The sequence below is a fragment of the Aulostomus chinensis genome, chromosome 14 (assembly GCF_037954235.1).
Source record: "Aulostomus chinensis isolate RoL2024-O1b breed Wild chromosome 14, RoL_Achi_v1.0, whole genome shotgun sequence".
Lineage (NCBI taxonomy): Eukaryota > Metazoa > Chordata > Actinopteri > Syngnathiformes > Aulostomidae > Aulostomus > Aulostomus chinensis.
Genome location: NC_141333.1, coordinates 4,298,268 through 4,313,376, shown reverse-complemented (window position 1 = coordinate 4,313,376; position 15,109 = coordinate 4,298,268). Strand labels below are relative to the sequence as shown.

General features: G+C 47.2%; 1 protein-coding gene across 1 annotated transcript in view; it reads left to right on the top strand.

The window, feature by feature from the left end:
- Positions 1 to 15,109, top strand: part of fndc7b (fibronectin type III domain containing 7b) — a 37,485-nt gene that overhangs the window by 9,696 nt on the left and 12,680 nt on the right. Inside the window, exons 10-35 of the mRNA XM_086225119.1 lie at positions 296 to 556; positions 636 to 896; positions 2,182 to 2,433; positions 2,507 to 2,767; positions 2,848 to 3,111; positions 3,487 to 3,747; positions 3,838 to 4,098; positions 4,751 to 5,008; positions 5,122 to 5,385; positions 5,509 to 5,766; positions 6,240 to 6,500; positions 7,256 to 7,522; positions 8,098 to 8,361; positions 8,692 to 8,949; positions 9,040 to 9,303; positions 9,455 to 9,715; positions 10,017 to 10,277; positions 10,482 to 10,745; positions 11,066 to 11,326; positions 11,657 to 11,917; positions 12,048 to 12,308; positions 12,407 to 12,676; positions 12,900 to 13,160; positions 13,249 to 13,509; positions 13,822 to 14,085; positions 14,551 to 14,808. Of these exons, the coding sequence (XP_086081245.1) occupies positions 296 to 556; positions 636 to 896; positions 2,182 to 2,433; positions 2,507 to 2,767; positions 2,848 to 3,111; positions 3,487 to 3,747; positions 3,838 to 4,098; positions 4,751 to 5,008; positions 5,122 to 5,385; positions 5,509 to 5,766; positions 6,240 to 6,500; positions 7,256 to 7,522; positions 8,098 to 8,361; positions 8,692 to 8,949; positions 9,040 to 9,303; positions 9,455 to 9,715; positions 10,017 to 10,277; positions 10,482 to 10,745; positions 11,066 to 11,326; positions 11,657 to 11,917; positions 12,048 to 12,308; positions 12,407 to 12,676; positions 12,900 to 13,160; positions 13,249 to 13,509; positions 13,822 to 14,085; positions 14,551 to 14,808 (6,798 nt within the window). The remainder of the gene's footprint in view (positions 1 to 295; positions 557 to 635; positions 897 to 2,181; positions 2,434 to 2,506; positions 2,768 to 2,847; positions 3,112 to 3,486; positions 3,748 to 3,837; positions 4,099 to 4,750; positions 5,009 to 5,121; positions 5,386 to 5,508; positions 5,767 to 6,239; positions 6,501 to 7,255; positions 7,523 to 8,097; positions 8,362 to 8,691; positions 8,950 to 9,039; positions 9,304 to 9,454; positions 9,716 to 10,016; positions 10,278 to 10,481; positions 10,746 to 11,065; positions 11,327 to 11,656; positions 11,918 to 12,047; positions 12,309 to 12,406; positions 12,677 to 12,899; positions 13,161 to 13,248; positions 13,510 to 13,821; positions 14,086 to 14,550; positions 14,809 to 15,109) is intronic.

Below are 15,109 nucleotides of genomic sequence, written 5' to 3'. Positions count from 1 at the left end.
TAGAATTCAAGTATCTAAACACTGGATCAAGACACAGTTGTCACTCAATATCCAATTAATGTCTTAAAAAGACTCAATAGATAAATTGCACAGTGTATTTCTGTCAATGTCAATAAATCCACAGTGAAGACTGAAGATATTCAAATTAATTTCTTTGTGTAAATCTGCTATTTTACTGAATATTGGAAAGAAATCTTTTTTTTACTCATTCTCCCTTATTTCACCCCATGAAGACCCATCCGTCACACACATAATAACTTAGGAGGTGACATTTATTATGACTTGCCTCCTCTAGTCCCATGCACGCCTGAGAACGTAACAGCAGTCAAGGAATGTGGCGCCGACTCCATCACGATGACGTGGACGGTTTCCGGCAGCACGCTTTTCTATGTTGCCATGGCAAGAGACAGCGAAGGCGTCGTTCACAGCTGTAACTCCATGGACTTCACCTGTAAGATCGAAGGCTTGAAGTGCAGCACCGTATACACGGCGTACGTCATCAGCTCGACCTTTATGTGCAACAGCTCTGAGAGCGAGGCGGTCACCATAGAGACAGGTGCTGTGGCGCTGCAACATATGCAAAACAAAATAAGTGTACCATTTTTCTTGAATTTCACACCTTTGTCTCATTCTAGCTGCTTGCCCTCCGGATCGCGTCACTGCTTCCCTGGATTGTGCGGCCAATGAGGCTTTGGTCTCGTGGCACGGTCAGCCCCAGATGAACTCCTACACCGCAACCATTGTGGACGAAGACGATGGACTCCTAAGCTGCAGCTCCACCACAACTAACTGCAGCATACCAAACCTGAAATGTGGCCATCTCTACACGGTCACTGTCTGCCACCACGATGGCATCTGTCCCAGCATGCCTTCTCAGCCCATCTACATGGATTCTGGTGAGAGCACATTCTCCTCAAAACATTCATTTTGTATAATTTTTAACTTCAGAAACACTCCTGCCATGCTACTTTGGCATGACCTTTGATTCCACTCTTTCCCTCAAGCCCCACACCAGCCAAGTAGTCAGATGTAGTTCTTTTTGTCTTAGAATGTTGTAAAGTTCAGGCCCTCTTGTGGACAACCTGCTCAGCTTTCCTTTGCCCGTCACACCTCACCCTCTCCAAAAGCAGCCCCACTGGCTTTGTGATTCTGGAGAAAAGCGTGCACTTGGTTTTAAACACATTAAGTACTCATTTAGGATGAATAATGATGCTATAGATGCTGTAATACTATAGTGTCATCTGTGTAGAGGTGAAAATTACTCAACAATTATGAACAATAATTTAATAATGGAAAGTAAGAGTGGACCCATGACTGATCCCTGTGGGACCCCTTTTGCAATAGCTTTACATTTTAATTGAGAATATCCTAATGAAACACACTGAATCTCTTAGCCAGATAACAAATTGTAGGCATTTGTATGAAAGCCAACATTGCGTAGTCATTGTGGAAGAATGGAATAGCTTTGCAAATAGGTTGTGATTTGGAAAGTTGTCAGTGGTTTGTAGGACTACAGAATTTAGGTGGAGGAACAACTGATTCGATGTTTTAATTAATCCAAAACCGGATCTAAATCTGATGATGTCCTCATATTGTATTGGCATAGGTCTTAGAGTGTTGCTTCATAGATTTAAAGTCAGAAAGAGCAAGCAGCTTTAACAATTGCCCAAATACTAATAATAACAATGTAAAATTTGTAATTTGATTGCATGTTTTGATGTAAATAACCTGAAAACTGACTTGTAAGGTAACTGATGAAGACTTGAGGCAAACTGCTGCATGGCTCTGAAGTAGGCTTGAAGGAAGCGAGGCCGTCTGGTAACCGTTGACTGAGTTGACGCGTCCTTGAGCAAGACACTGGCTGCATGGGCTGGATTCATGTTGCATTCAATCCAGTTCAAACTGATATTGCTTTACAAATAGTTTAAAATAGGTACAATCATTGAATAGAATTTCAGAATCTGAGAGGAAATACCTGACTTGTACTGGAATGACATTCCCCTGCATTTGCCCAAATTTTCACCACCCATCTTTTGTTAAAATGCTGCCCCCAAGTGGTCAAGATTCTGAGACCTTTAACAGGGATTCCCAAGCAAATAACATAACATAATCATTAAATTATGTATTTCACATTCAGGGTTTTTCCTCCAAGTCCTCACCTTCCCTCTGTTCTATTTCCAGTCCCATGTGGACCCAATGTGGATGCTTACCTAGACTGTCAGTCACAAGTCCTGACCGTCGGCTGGAATGCATCAAGTAAAGTGGACGGCTTCATCACGACGATCTCAGACGGCAACACACAACTGACGTATAACACGACGGAGCCAGCCTTGCACATCAACACACTGGTATGTGGACAGGATTACACCCTGAGAGTGATGTCCGTCAACGACTCCTGTGTCAGTCATCCCTCAGTGGTGCCTGTCGGGAAAGGTAAGATCGCACGGGGACCATCGTTGGCACTCCTTATGATTCATGATCTGACTTGAGGTTTTTCTTCCTTCAGCGCCATGTGTGCCCACTGATGTGGTGGCACAGATGAACTGCGGCCAGAGTTTTGTGGAGGTGTCATGGCAACGGAGCCGCGGTGCCCTTTACTACCAAGCGGCTGCGTTACAAGAAGATGGGCATCAGATATTGTGTGTGTCCAATGAGACATCCTGCAGGCTGGAGGGCCTGATGTGCAGCCAGGTGTACAATGTTGTGGTGGCAGCTGGCCACGACACCTGCACCAGCAATGAGAGCGCTGCTGTGACCGTGCAAACAGGTAACAGCAGGAATTAATCGCTGCTAAAATGTGTCTCTGAAGGTCATCCCATCTAACGGTGCTGTTAACTTCACCTGCAGCACCCTGCCCTCCCTCCCAGCTGAATGCCTCACTGAACTGTAGCAGTAACTCAGCCATGTTAAGCTGGAACAGCAGCCCAAATGCAGCTTCCTACACCGGCAAGGCGGTGAGCTCAGATCAACACACTGTGACCTGTGATGCAGGAACAACCCTCGGTTGCCATTTAGAAGGTCTGCACTGTGGCAAGGAGTACACTTTCACTGTGTCCGCCTCGGATGGTGACTGTCAAAGTCCTGACAGTGAGCCGGTCGTCCACACAACTGGTGAGAGGGAGTCTCATCTCTTCCCTTCTCACTTTGTTCTAAGTGTACCTCTTCATCACTTATCCCTTTATTCTTCTCTTCCATTGTGGCAACCTGAAAGGGGAACTTCCATTTTATTCAACCTGGCCACTATTTTCTCAACTGGTCAGATCGAGGACAGAATGCCTGCAGCCTGAGAGCAGGCTATAATGTAATGCAATGGTGTAGTCGGCGACTGTCAAGTTACACCCACTAGAAGTGAATGTTTTGACGTTGACAATCTCACATTGATATTATAACCATCAGACAACATGATGATAAAGTTCCCCTTTGAGGTGCAGCTTCTTTAGCAACATCTGCTGTTCATTTCCTACATCTTCACTGAATCTCTTTCAGCCCCCTGTGAGGTCCAGAATGTGGTCAACACCCTGAACTGTAGCACTAACGTGCTGACTGTCCGCTGGCTGCCCGGGTCAGCGCCGCTAAACTACAGCGCTGCTGCTGTGGCCAGAGGTGGCACACAAGCCAGGTGTATCACAGAGGGTTCAAGTTGTATGATGACAAATTTACAATGTGGAGAGCAGTACAGCGTGGCTGTTACAGCAGTCAGCAGCACATGTGAAGGACCCAGCAGCATCCCAGAGATGCTCCATGCTGGTAAGAGTGGTTATTATCAAGAACATTGCTCTCACCGCACTTAGGAAGAGGTTAAATGTTCCTTTTTTTTTTTTTTGCTTCTTCTCACAGTTCCTTGTGTTCCTGTTAATATCCAAGGCAATATGGAGTGTTCCTCTAACACCTTGCAGGCATCTTGGGATGCAGCAGCAGGTGCAGCGTCCTACATCTCCACCCTGACTGGAGCGGGAGGTTTCTCTGCTTCCTGTCCTACGTCTGACCGCAGCTGCCTCTTCCCCAGCTTGCAGTGTGCTCATACGTATGTGCTCAGCGTGGTGGCCCAAAATGACCAGTGTAACAGCTCTCAGAGCACCATGATGTCAGTGATGACTGGTAACTATACATTGTTGGCTTTTAGAGGGTGACATCGTGTTTTCATACTAATCTAATGAAAGGATCAAAACCAGCAGCGAGTGTGAGTCTGTAGCCTGATAAAGTTTATCAGGAAAACACACAGCGTCTAAGAAAGGTGCAAAAAGTAACTCACTTTACAGCTGAGCCTAATAAAACAAAAGTCAGCAGTTGGAAATGCTCAATTTTAGGTTTTAGGATTAAATGTAGGGCTGCACGGTGGTGCAGTGGTCAGCACTGTCGCCTCACAGCAAGAAGGTTCCGGGTTCGAGTCCCAGCTCGGGCACAGGATCTTTCTGTGTGGAGTCTTGATGTTCTCCCTGTGTGTGTGTGGGTTCTCTCTGGTAGTCCAGCTTCTTCCCACCATCCAAAGACATCAAGAGGGAACGAGGCTGATTGATACTCTAAATTGACTGTAGGTGTGGCTGTGAGTGTGAATGGTTGTTTGTCTCTCTATGTTCGCCCTGCGATGGACTGGCGACCTGTCCAGGGTGAACCCCGCCTCTCGCCCGTTGACGCTGGGATAGGCGCCACCCCCCCCGCGACCCTTAATGTCGGAATAAGTGGAAGACGATGGATGGATGGATGGATGGATTAAATGTAATTACATGTATGGTTTACCTGCCCCCCCCAGCACCTTGTGATCCCACAAATGTGGCGGCTGCCCTGGATTGTGTATCTGGCATTGCTACGGTGACTTGGAGGACCAGCGCTGGGGCAGACTACTACACAGTTGTGGCTGAGGCCAACGGACATGTTGACTCGTGTAATTCCACCGGCACTTCCTGTCAGCTGACTCAGCTGCAGTGTGGGGAGGAGTACAGAGTGACTGTCCTGGCAGGGGACGGGTCCTGCAACAGCACTGTCCACGCCTCCGCCAATCTAACAACAGGTGAAGACTGACACCAAGGGAGGAGTCCCTAAGTTTTAGCAGTGAGGAAACGATGTTTTTCCAAATTTACTCACATAGTTTGAAGAAACAGCTTTCGACTCTCCCCCTCCCAGCTCCCTGTGCTCCAGTGATCCAGGACCACTTACTGGACTGTCTCTCCAACCACGCCTCAGTCTCCTGGGCTGAGGACGATGATGCTTTAAGTGTCACTGTCCATGCCACCTCCAGCCAGGGACATGCTACTTCCTGCAACTCCACCAGCAACAGCAGCTGTATCCTGAGTGAGCTGCTGTGTGGACACACCTACACTGTCCAGGCTGTTGCACGAGGGGCTCGGTGTCTCAGCAAACCCAGCTCTGCTTTTGAGATCATCAGCGGTATGTGCAGCTCATGTTAAATCCACATCTTGGTGCACTTTAATGCTTACTTTGCTACTGAAGCTTTGACAGTTGAAGTTTTGCTTTAATAAAAACATAATCTTTGATGCCTCTCTTACACAGCTCCTTGTACCCCTGCAAATGTTGAGTACACGCTCTCTTGCGAGTCTGGCTTCGCCCTCCTGACCTGGGATGAGACTTTAGGGAGAAGGAGTTACTACGCTTACGCCAGTTCTGGGGACCACATGGACTCTTGCAGCAGCACCGAGACCGACTGCACCCTTGCTGCACTCCTCTGCGGTCGCAATTATGATGTGAATGTGGTGGCTGTTGCTGACCACTGCAATAGCAGCATGGCAGGAGTAACTCACATTGAGACAGGTAAGAGAAGGAGGGTGGAGAAGTTCCCCAGTTACGTCAGTGGTCAATGGATGCAAAAAGATGCTGCACCGTTCTTAGACTTAAAAGAACAACCTGCTATTGTCTTTTCATTTCAAAATCACCGTACTGAATTGCAGCTTCTGCTAACCGCTGTCCATTGTGATGATATCCTCGATGGCAGAGGCTTCTTTGAGCATCAGTGCCAAAATAGGTCAGAAGCTGACCAGAGGCTGAAGATCCCAAGCTTTTGATTTGGTCTTCAAATTACCAAGATCACAATCTGACCCGGCATCTGTGCTGATTGCTGGAGGTTGTAATGTTGCTGCTGTCCTCTCAGTGCCAGACACCATAAGGCTGATCGGTGTAAAGCAGACTGCACCTTCACGTGTGCATCAATGAAGCATGATTCTCTGAGAACTGAAGTGCTTTCACCTTCAGGCTCAATGATGTTTCTCTGTTGCGTTTCCCATCAGCCCCCTGTGCTCCCATGAACGTCAGCGCCTCTCTGGTTTGTGACAAAAACACGGCGGCGGTGAGCTGGCAGCACAGTCCTGGTGCAGTCTCATACAATGTGACAGCACACAGCAGAGATGGTGATGTCAAAGAGTGTACCACAAACGACACAAGCTGCCATCTACCCAACATGCATTGCGCCCAGGCGTACGCGATCGTTGTCACCCCGTTCTCCAATTACTGCAAGGGCTTTGACAGCTACCCATACTTGTATATCACAGGTGAGAGAGAGTACTTTCATTAATACTAATCTACTAGGTTGAAAAATGCTTGCAGTTTGGTTTTTTTGTTCCTACCAAATATGACAGTATCGTACTTCATGGACTTGAAGGGGGGAAATCATTTTTGTCTGACAGAAAATTAAAGTGATATACAAAACATATGTTTTATCATTCAAGCACACACCTTTCTGCCGAAAGACCCAGCCATGTATTTTTAGCTTGAAGCTAATGCCGAAAGCTTGCTAACAACAGCAAACATATCTGTTAACAAATCTCAAGCGCATGTTCCGGTACAATCCACAACATTTCTATCCAGCCACGTTCGTAACAAACTGGGACTTGAGCTAATGAAACTATAAGACATCCAGCTTGTTGCTACCATCAATGCGCGTGAGCGAGTCTATTCAGTGAACAAGCAGAGCCACAAGTGTTGTTGTTTGTTTTTAGCTCAAATTAAGGTGTTCATGGATTAGTGAGGTTACATTTTTTGGCAGTTACATCGATCTATAACAGCTCAGAGTAACGATAAACTACAGCCAACACATCAGGCGTCTCTGTCAGAGTCAGGAATGACAAAATATTGATGCAGTTCTTCTAATCGGCAACAAATGCTGCATGTTTCTTGATTTCAGCGATTATTACTGGTTATTATTTGGACTTTTACTGTATTAAATGTGAAAGCAGTGGTAATGTGTAACCATGTCACACTTGTATGATGTTAAAACAGTATGTTTGCCACCTCTTCACTCTCATAGGCCCCTGCCCTCCCACCAACGTCCAGGTGTCCCTGCAATGTGCTGGCAATGTGGGCCATGTGACTTGGAACACCGCCCCCCAGGCAGATCTCTATATAGCCACGGCGGTATCCTCCAGTGTGGACCAACACAACCATAGCTGCATCTCCAACGGGTCAGCCTGTTCACTCACAGACCTCAGCTGTGGCGAGACGGCTGTTGTCACAGTGGTCACCGTAGAGAGGGGCTGCCAGAGCGAGCCCTCCCTGCCTGTCACATTCCACTCAGGTTAGAGGACGCAACTGCAGATATAACAAGAAACACGTCAACATTGTAGGAGGTACAAACTGAAGACTGATCTCATGTCTTGGTTTACACCAAATTTGTAAGTCTAATAAATCCCCCCCACCAATTCCTCCAAGGCTCATTGCAAACTTTCTGTCACAAACAGAAAAAACAAAGGTAATCAGTTTTAGCAGGAACTAAATTTTGCCTGAATAGTAATGCAGCAGTGCAATAATGTCAATATTTAACTTATTACATTTAGAACATGTATATAATTTCTAGATTTTGTTTTGAGAATGTAGCTTAAAAGGGCGTCAGTTTAATAATCAACTATATTTATGTCATTGCTGATTTATTTTTCTATGCAATATATTTCTATAAACGAGGCTTGGAGGTAGAGTGGCCTTCTAGCAACCAAAGGGTTGTTGGTTCAATCCTCACTTCCCCCGGTGACCATGTCCCAGTCCTTGAGCAAGATACTGAGCCCCTACTTGCCCCCATGACCCTTAATGGATGAGCGGTACAGAAAATGGATGGATGGATGTTTAATTCAAAATGTCTCCCTCTCTTGTTTTCAGTCATTTGCCCGCCCATCCCTCTGGCTGGAGTGATAGATTGCAACAGCAATAACATCACATTAAGATGGCCCCCGAGCCCAGGGAGGGGTGTTACCTATATAATCCACTCTCAGGAGGACAGTGGCGCCACTGCCAACTACTCCACAAGCCAGGTGTCCCATGTGATCACCGGCCTGCAGTGTGGCGAGTTGTACACGATGAGAATCGCTGCCAAGGACGCCGAGTGCACCAGCGCTCTCAGCGAGCGAATACAGCTGAGAACAGGTTGATAGAATCAGCCGCTCACCTGCAGTTAGAAGTCAGCGGTTGTCGACTGTTTCATGTGGCAACACAGCTTTTAACATTTGATGGTACACTTGCATGTCGTCACATAAAGTGACATTTCCACATGTTGGTACGGATGACATCAGTTGATGTAATTTTTTTGTATTTTTTATTTTGTTTTGTTTATATTTTTCATGACATGATTGACATGATTACTTTTGAAAGAGATACATCTGGTTAAAACCTTCTGATTTTTCTCACTCCTGATGGCGTTATTACTTGACGTTAACTGCACGTACAAAGTGATCAGAATGACTTCTTCCCCATCAGTTCCGTGCCCTCCAACCAACCTGACGGTCAACGCTGAATGTGGCACCAACCTGGGAAAACTGACCTGGGCGCCGAGTGCTCACGCTCTCTACTACTTCGCTACGGTAACCGGCAGTCACGGCCATGTTGTTTCCTGCACCTCCAACTCAACCACCTGCTCAGTCCAGCTAGACTGCGGCCATCATTACACAGCCATGTTAGTTGCCTCAGGTCCATCATGCAACAGCAGCACTGGGGCCACCTTGACTTTTGACTCAGGTATTTATTTAATCGCTATTTATAAACCTAAAAACCACAAACGTCCTGACTAAATAAACATGTCTCTCATTTCCTGCTCCTGTGCCGTAGCTCCCTGCTTACCTGAAAATGTGGAGGCAGAGCTCCACTGCAACGACAACTCCCTCGCGGTGCAGTGGGGGGGGGGACTCAGCGACATCAGCTCTTACACTGCCATGGCCATCGGCAGCGATGAAACCCTGGCAACCTGTAACACCACCAACACAAACTGCACCATCCAGAACTTAAAGTGTGGCCTCACCTACAGCATTGTGGTCACTACACCCTCAGTGAACTGTGGCACCATCAGGGGCTCCAACTACATGGTGCAGTCAGGTAGCGTTTAAGACTTTCTTCTGGTGTCACTATCAACTTGTTTATAGACTTCTGCAGCGCAAAAAAAGAGTAAATGCAGTATCTCCTTGTCAACATAAGTTACTCATCCTCTCTTATCAGCATGCTCCTCCTCTCTTTTTACCACCATCAGCCCCCTGTGAACCAGACAGTGTCCTGGTGGACCTCCAGTGCAGCACAAACGTGGCATCAGTGACTTGGGGAAACTCGGGGCCAGATCAGACCCAGGTGGTGTCAGCGGTGGACAGCAGAGGAACAACAACCACCTGTAACTCCAGCAGCTCCAACTGCATCTTTGAGCAGCTGCTATGTGGGGAGAGTTATATTATCAGTGTGGTGGGACACACAAATTCATGCAGCAGTGAAGCAGCTGTGGCCTCAAGACTCAACACGGGTACGAATGAAGGAAACAGGACCCGCAGCGTGATCTTGTTTCTATAATGTGGATATTGGACCACTGTAGAAACTGTTTTTTTAAAATAGCTTGAAAAATGTTATTTTTGATGCATGACAAAAACAAGAAAAAAATATTTTATTGTTTTTGTTTGCTGGAAGATGCACATGTACTTCTACCTGGGTACTGAATGCGTGTACTTTGACCACCTCTGCATTTTGTCAGTGTCTGACCTCTTCTTGACCCCTCTCTCCCTCTCTCTCTCTCTCTCTCTCTCTCTGTCTGTCTCTCTCCCCACCAGCTCCTTGTGTTCCAACCCACGTCATAGCACAAGTTGACTGCCAGACTGGTATCACTGTGGTTACGTGGGATGCGTCACGCAGCGCCTCATCTTACACCGTGTACGCCCGGGGAGGTCTGGGCCACTACGGCGAATGTAACAGTACTGACACCAACTGTAACTTCCCCAACCTGGCGTGCGGACAGGATTACACCATTACAGTGGTGGCTCGCCATGATACCTGCGTCAGTTTGGTCAGCGAGCCAATCTTTGCCACCACAGGTGAGTGAACACAACCAGATCAGCTGCTGGTGAAGATGCTAAAGGAGGTTGTTCTGTTTCTGTGAAAGGTGAGCAGTCGTTGGACTCAACTGAGGTGCCATCAGACATCTGGAGGCTCTCAGCACAAAAATAAGAAAAGTGTAGGTAAAAGAAGGCACCTAACCTCATCAACCACTTAGGGATGTACCCTCCCCGTCTTTGTAGGTCCCTGTCCTCATCAGGGTCTGCAGACCACTCTGGACTGTGACACCAACACAGCTGTGGTGTCTTGGACGCCCGGCAGTGGCATCCTCTACTACAATGCCTCAGCTGATGCCTTTGACATCAAACACCAGAAGACCTGCTCCACCAACAGCTCCTCCTGTAACATCAGCTCTCTGCACTGTGGGGAGAGCTACAAAGTGAGCGTCAGTGGAGAAGGAATGAACTGTCCCAGTCCGGCTCAGGACTGGTACCGGATAACCACAGGTAACTGATAACAGCCATGGACAGAGCTTTACTGGTATTTCAGCTGAAAAAATGTTTCATTTTAGTTGATGATGATATAAAATGATGACAGTAGACGAGTTGATTAAAGGCTTCGCAGTGATGCTTTTAAGATTGTTGCCTTCATCGAGGTCCTTTTTTCCCCCCACTATGCACCTTGTTAGGAGGTGAATTAGCTCATTAGAAAATGCACAGAATCTGAGAAATCAGAGTTGTACTTTGCCTTAAGTTGCCATCAGGAGAATCAGGAACTGTCACTGATGAACTACGGTGTAAATTCCTCACCCGTCTCGCCCCTGCAGCTCCCTGCCCTCCCACCCAGCTGCAGGTCGATTCGTCCTGTGAATCAAACAACATCTCAGTGTCGTGGCAGCCCTCGCAGGGCTCGGTATCCTACATGGCCGTAGCGGAGGACACACAGGGCCGCCGGTGGTCCTGTAACACCAGCAGCAGCACCTGCCAGATGTCTGATCTGCTCTGTGGGCAGCACTACCGTGTCTATGTTGCTGGTGTTGATGAGAATTGTATGGGAGCCAAAAGTAACATTGAAGAGATTCGTACAGGTGAGTATCAAAATCAAACCTCCAGGAAAAGCTTCATCTACTGTTACCCATGTTGGTCATCATCATCTTATTTTCTTTCCTTCAATTTTTCAGCTTAGATGAGGGAATGTTAACGCAGAGAAAAAATTAAGATGTAAATGTGTAGAAATTTATCAGTAAGCAATGACTGAACTTAACAATCACTCACTGATGTGCCTAAGTTAGACCCTGTAGTTTAAACTCATATCTTTTGCCTGCTATCAGCTTCTGTAGTGAGATCATATGACCTCTGAGCAGGAAGCAGCTCAGGTTTACTCTCCAGGACTCATGTCTTTCTGTACCATTTTCCAGCTCCATGTGTACCGCAGAATGTACAGAACGACCTGGACTGTCTGTCTGGTGTCCTCAACATTACCTGGCAGTCGACCGGTTACGCTCCTGGCTTCCGTGCTGCCGTGGTGAGCAGCGAAGGTCGCATCAGCGTGTGTGAGACTGAGCAGCATCACTGCGTAGTGCAGGGCATGCAGTGTGGTCTGACCTACAGTGTGACAGTTGTGGCTCAAGACGAGGCCTGCAACAGCTCCCGCAGCCCCAACAAGCCAGTCATGACAGGTAGGTTCAGCCCGGAGGAGTAATGAAGCACCTGTGATCGCCCTGACTGGAGGACCTCAGCACCTTCAGCATTTCAGACCTGTGAGATCCCTGTTCTCCTTTTATCCAAACTTGAACTCTTCTTCTTCAGCTCCCTGTCCGCTCACATCCTTCCTCCCCACCGTGGACTGTGACACCGGCATCGCTTCTGTAACCTGGAACAACAGCGTGGCGGGGGTGGTTTACAGGGTGTGGGCCGCCGACACCACAGGTCATCTACACAACTGCAGCGGCACAAACAGAGGTTGTGATCTGACCACGTTGGAGTGTGGAACAGAATACGGTATCACCATCACACCATCCCGGGACGGATGTGTGGGCAGAGACAGCGCCATGAAAATGATCATGACGGGTCAGGATCAGTACTATCAACAAGTCCTTGTAGTTATGTTAATGTAATGATGAGTTTAGAATTTAAATGAATAAATGTGAGTATAATTTTACTCTCAGTTCCCTGTGTACCTCACTTGTCCGACGTGGAGATCGATTGTCTGACAAACTCGGCCTGGGTGATGTGGGACGAGGCTGCTGGTGCTGAAGACTACATAGTCATGGCAACAGACGGCCGAGGTGATGTCCAGGCATTTGACTGCAACTCCACTTCTGACGGGGCATGTGCGCTGCCTCCGCTTACATGCAGCCAGAACTTCACCTTCAGTATGAAATCCCGGGACCAGCAGTGCACCAGTGGACCCAGCAATGTCCTCACCATTGAAACAGGCATGTGAACGTAAATAAGCAGGAAAAAAATGTGATTCCTTTTTTAAAAACTTTTTGTCTTTTTAATGCAATAATAATAATAATGATAATAAAAAACAGTTGTGTTCAACTAGGTGCTTTGACAGGGAAAATTATATTGAATATCAGTATTTTTCAAGGTACTGAAATCAGGAATAGAGGCACAGATCTGAACTGCCGTCTCACCGTCCTTGTCCCTCCTCAGCTCCTTGTGCACCTCAGGATGTAGAGAAATACGTGGGCTGTGACAACCACACAGTCAGCGTTTCCTGGGCCGCCGTTCCTGGCGCCGTCACGTACACGGCTACACTGGAGCAGATGAACGGAGACACAACCTGTTGTACGACGTCCAACACCGGCTGTGACATCACTGAGCTGCCGTGTGGAGAAATGTACGTCCTGCTGGTCACGGCTGAGGGACGAACATGCAACAGCTCCCAGAGTGTAGGAGACATCGTCAACACAGGTAGAGAAATCATACTAATGTGATCATACAAAGAGGTGAGTTCGTCGCACAGTTACTGTGAAATAATAAAACTATCTCTCTCCCTCAGTACCATGTGTTCCCCAAAACCTCCAAGCCAGTCTGAGCTGCAGTGACAATGTGGCCTCCATGTCGTGGAACCACAGCAGAGGAGGGCAGCTTTACCATCTGAGGGCTGCGGACGCCGAAGGCCACACGGACGAGTGCGTGTCCCATGAAAACCATTGCAATCTGAAAGGCCTGCACTGTGGACAGCAGTACACGGCCGTGGTGACGGCAGAGGACAGACACTGCCAGAGCCCACCGAGCGAGAACGTGACGATCAAGACTGGTACGACTACTGGTTCCTGTGCTGGTTCTACAAGTACCAACGACATTTCACAACATCATTATCTGCTGCAAACTTCTGTTAGAGCTGCTAACAGACAAATCCATTCATACTGTTGGAATTATGAGTTGCAGCATTTATGGATGGATCGGACTTCAGGAATTCAGCCAGAATTTGATCTGATTGCGCAAACAATCAGCTAAATGTTTTTCTAATGTGACATAATCAACAGTCATAGAAGCCTTTGATTGTTATATTTTCACATTCTGCTCATAGTTTTTCAGTTTATTCCTCTTCTCCACCTCCTCTCACCAGTACCGTGCACCCCTGAAAATGTCTCCGCTGTGGTGGACTGTGATGCCAACGCTCTGACGGTGTCCTGGTCTGAGAGCTTGGGAGCCGACTCCTACATCGCCACAGTGCAGGACAGCAACGCTCAGACCACCAGCTGCCTGGGAACGAGCGAGGGCTCATGCAACATATCATCGCTGGGCTGCGGCCAGATCTACCATGTCACTGTGGTCTCCTCTGATGGATACTGCAACAGCCCGCCAACTGCTGGGGTCAGCACACCTTCAGGTATGGACAAAAGCTCAAATTTGACTAATCCAACAGGCAGCAACTGTATTAACCTTGGCTGTCACAAGGAAAGATCCATTTATCTTCACTTATTCTTGAAATAAAGGTTTCTGTAGAGGTGGGAAATGATTGACAGGAGCAAGGAATCCCAAATAGCCATCAGGTTCTGCTTCCTGTCTGTAAGACTTATGTGGGGGCTAAAAAAACCATCCTACAGTCCATACAGTACAAACACATTCGTGTAACATTACATGAATAAGGCCCAATGTGACAAAACAGAAAAAAAGCAACTTTTGGCAGCTAAAAATGAGAGCTGAACTCCCAAATGACGCCGAACTCTGTTGCATTTGACATCAAACTGGATGAAAGTTTGTTGAGATAATTAAGGAAGCAACAGAGATTCTTTGATTTCTTAGAAAGGTGAATCCCTCCAAGAACTGTTGGTTTTCTCTGCTTTCCTCTCAGTACCCTGTAAGCCTAGAAATATCGAGGCAGTGCTGGACTGCTACACGCAAGTTGCCATGGTGACCTGGTACCCGAGTGATGGAGCTTTGTCCTACCAAGTCCTGGCCGTTGCATCCGAGCACAATGTGACCTGTGAGGGCAACACCACGATCTGTACTCTGGATGGGCTGCTCTGTGGACGGAGCTACTCCGTCTCTGTGACAGCTGCAGGGTCGACCTGCAGCGCCATCGCCCACATGACTGGTCAGCTGGTTACTGGTGCGTGACACATGATGCAGGAATGAGGATACTGCTTTCACACGAGTCATTATTTTTGGGTGACAACATAACAGCTATCAAAATATTACTAGATGCACATAGTAGTAGATGAACAATCGAGTGTAAGTGGAGAACAATATAAAACATTTTGAGTGAGCATTTTCCTAATTCAATTAATTAAATGAATATGTGAAATAAAATTTTATACCAGACTAACGGTTAGAGGCGAACCAATTTCTTCCGGGCCACATTTTCAGCTTCCTTCACTCTCAGCGTATTCATGTGTACCGCTGTTACATTT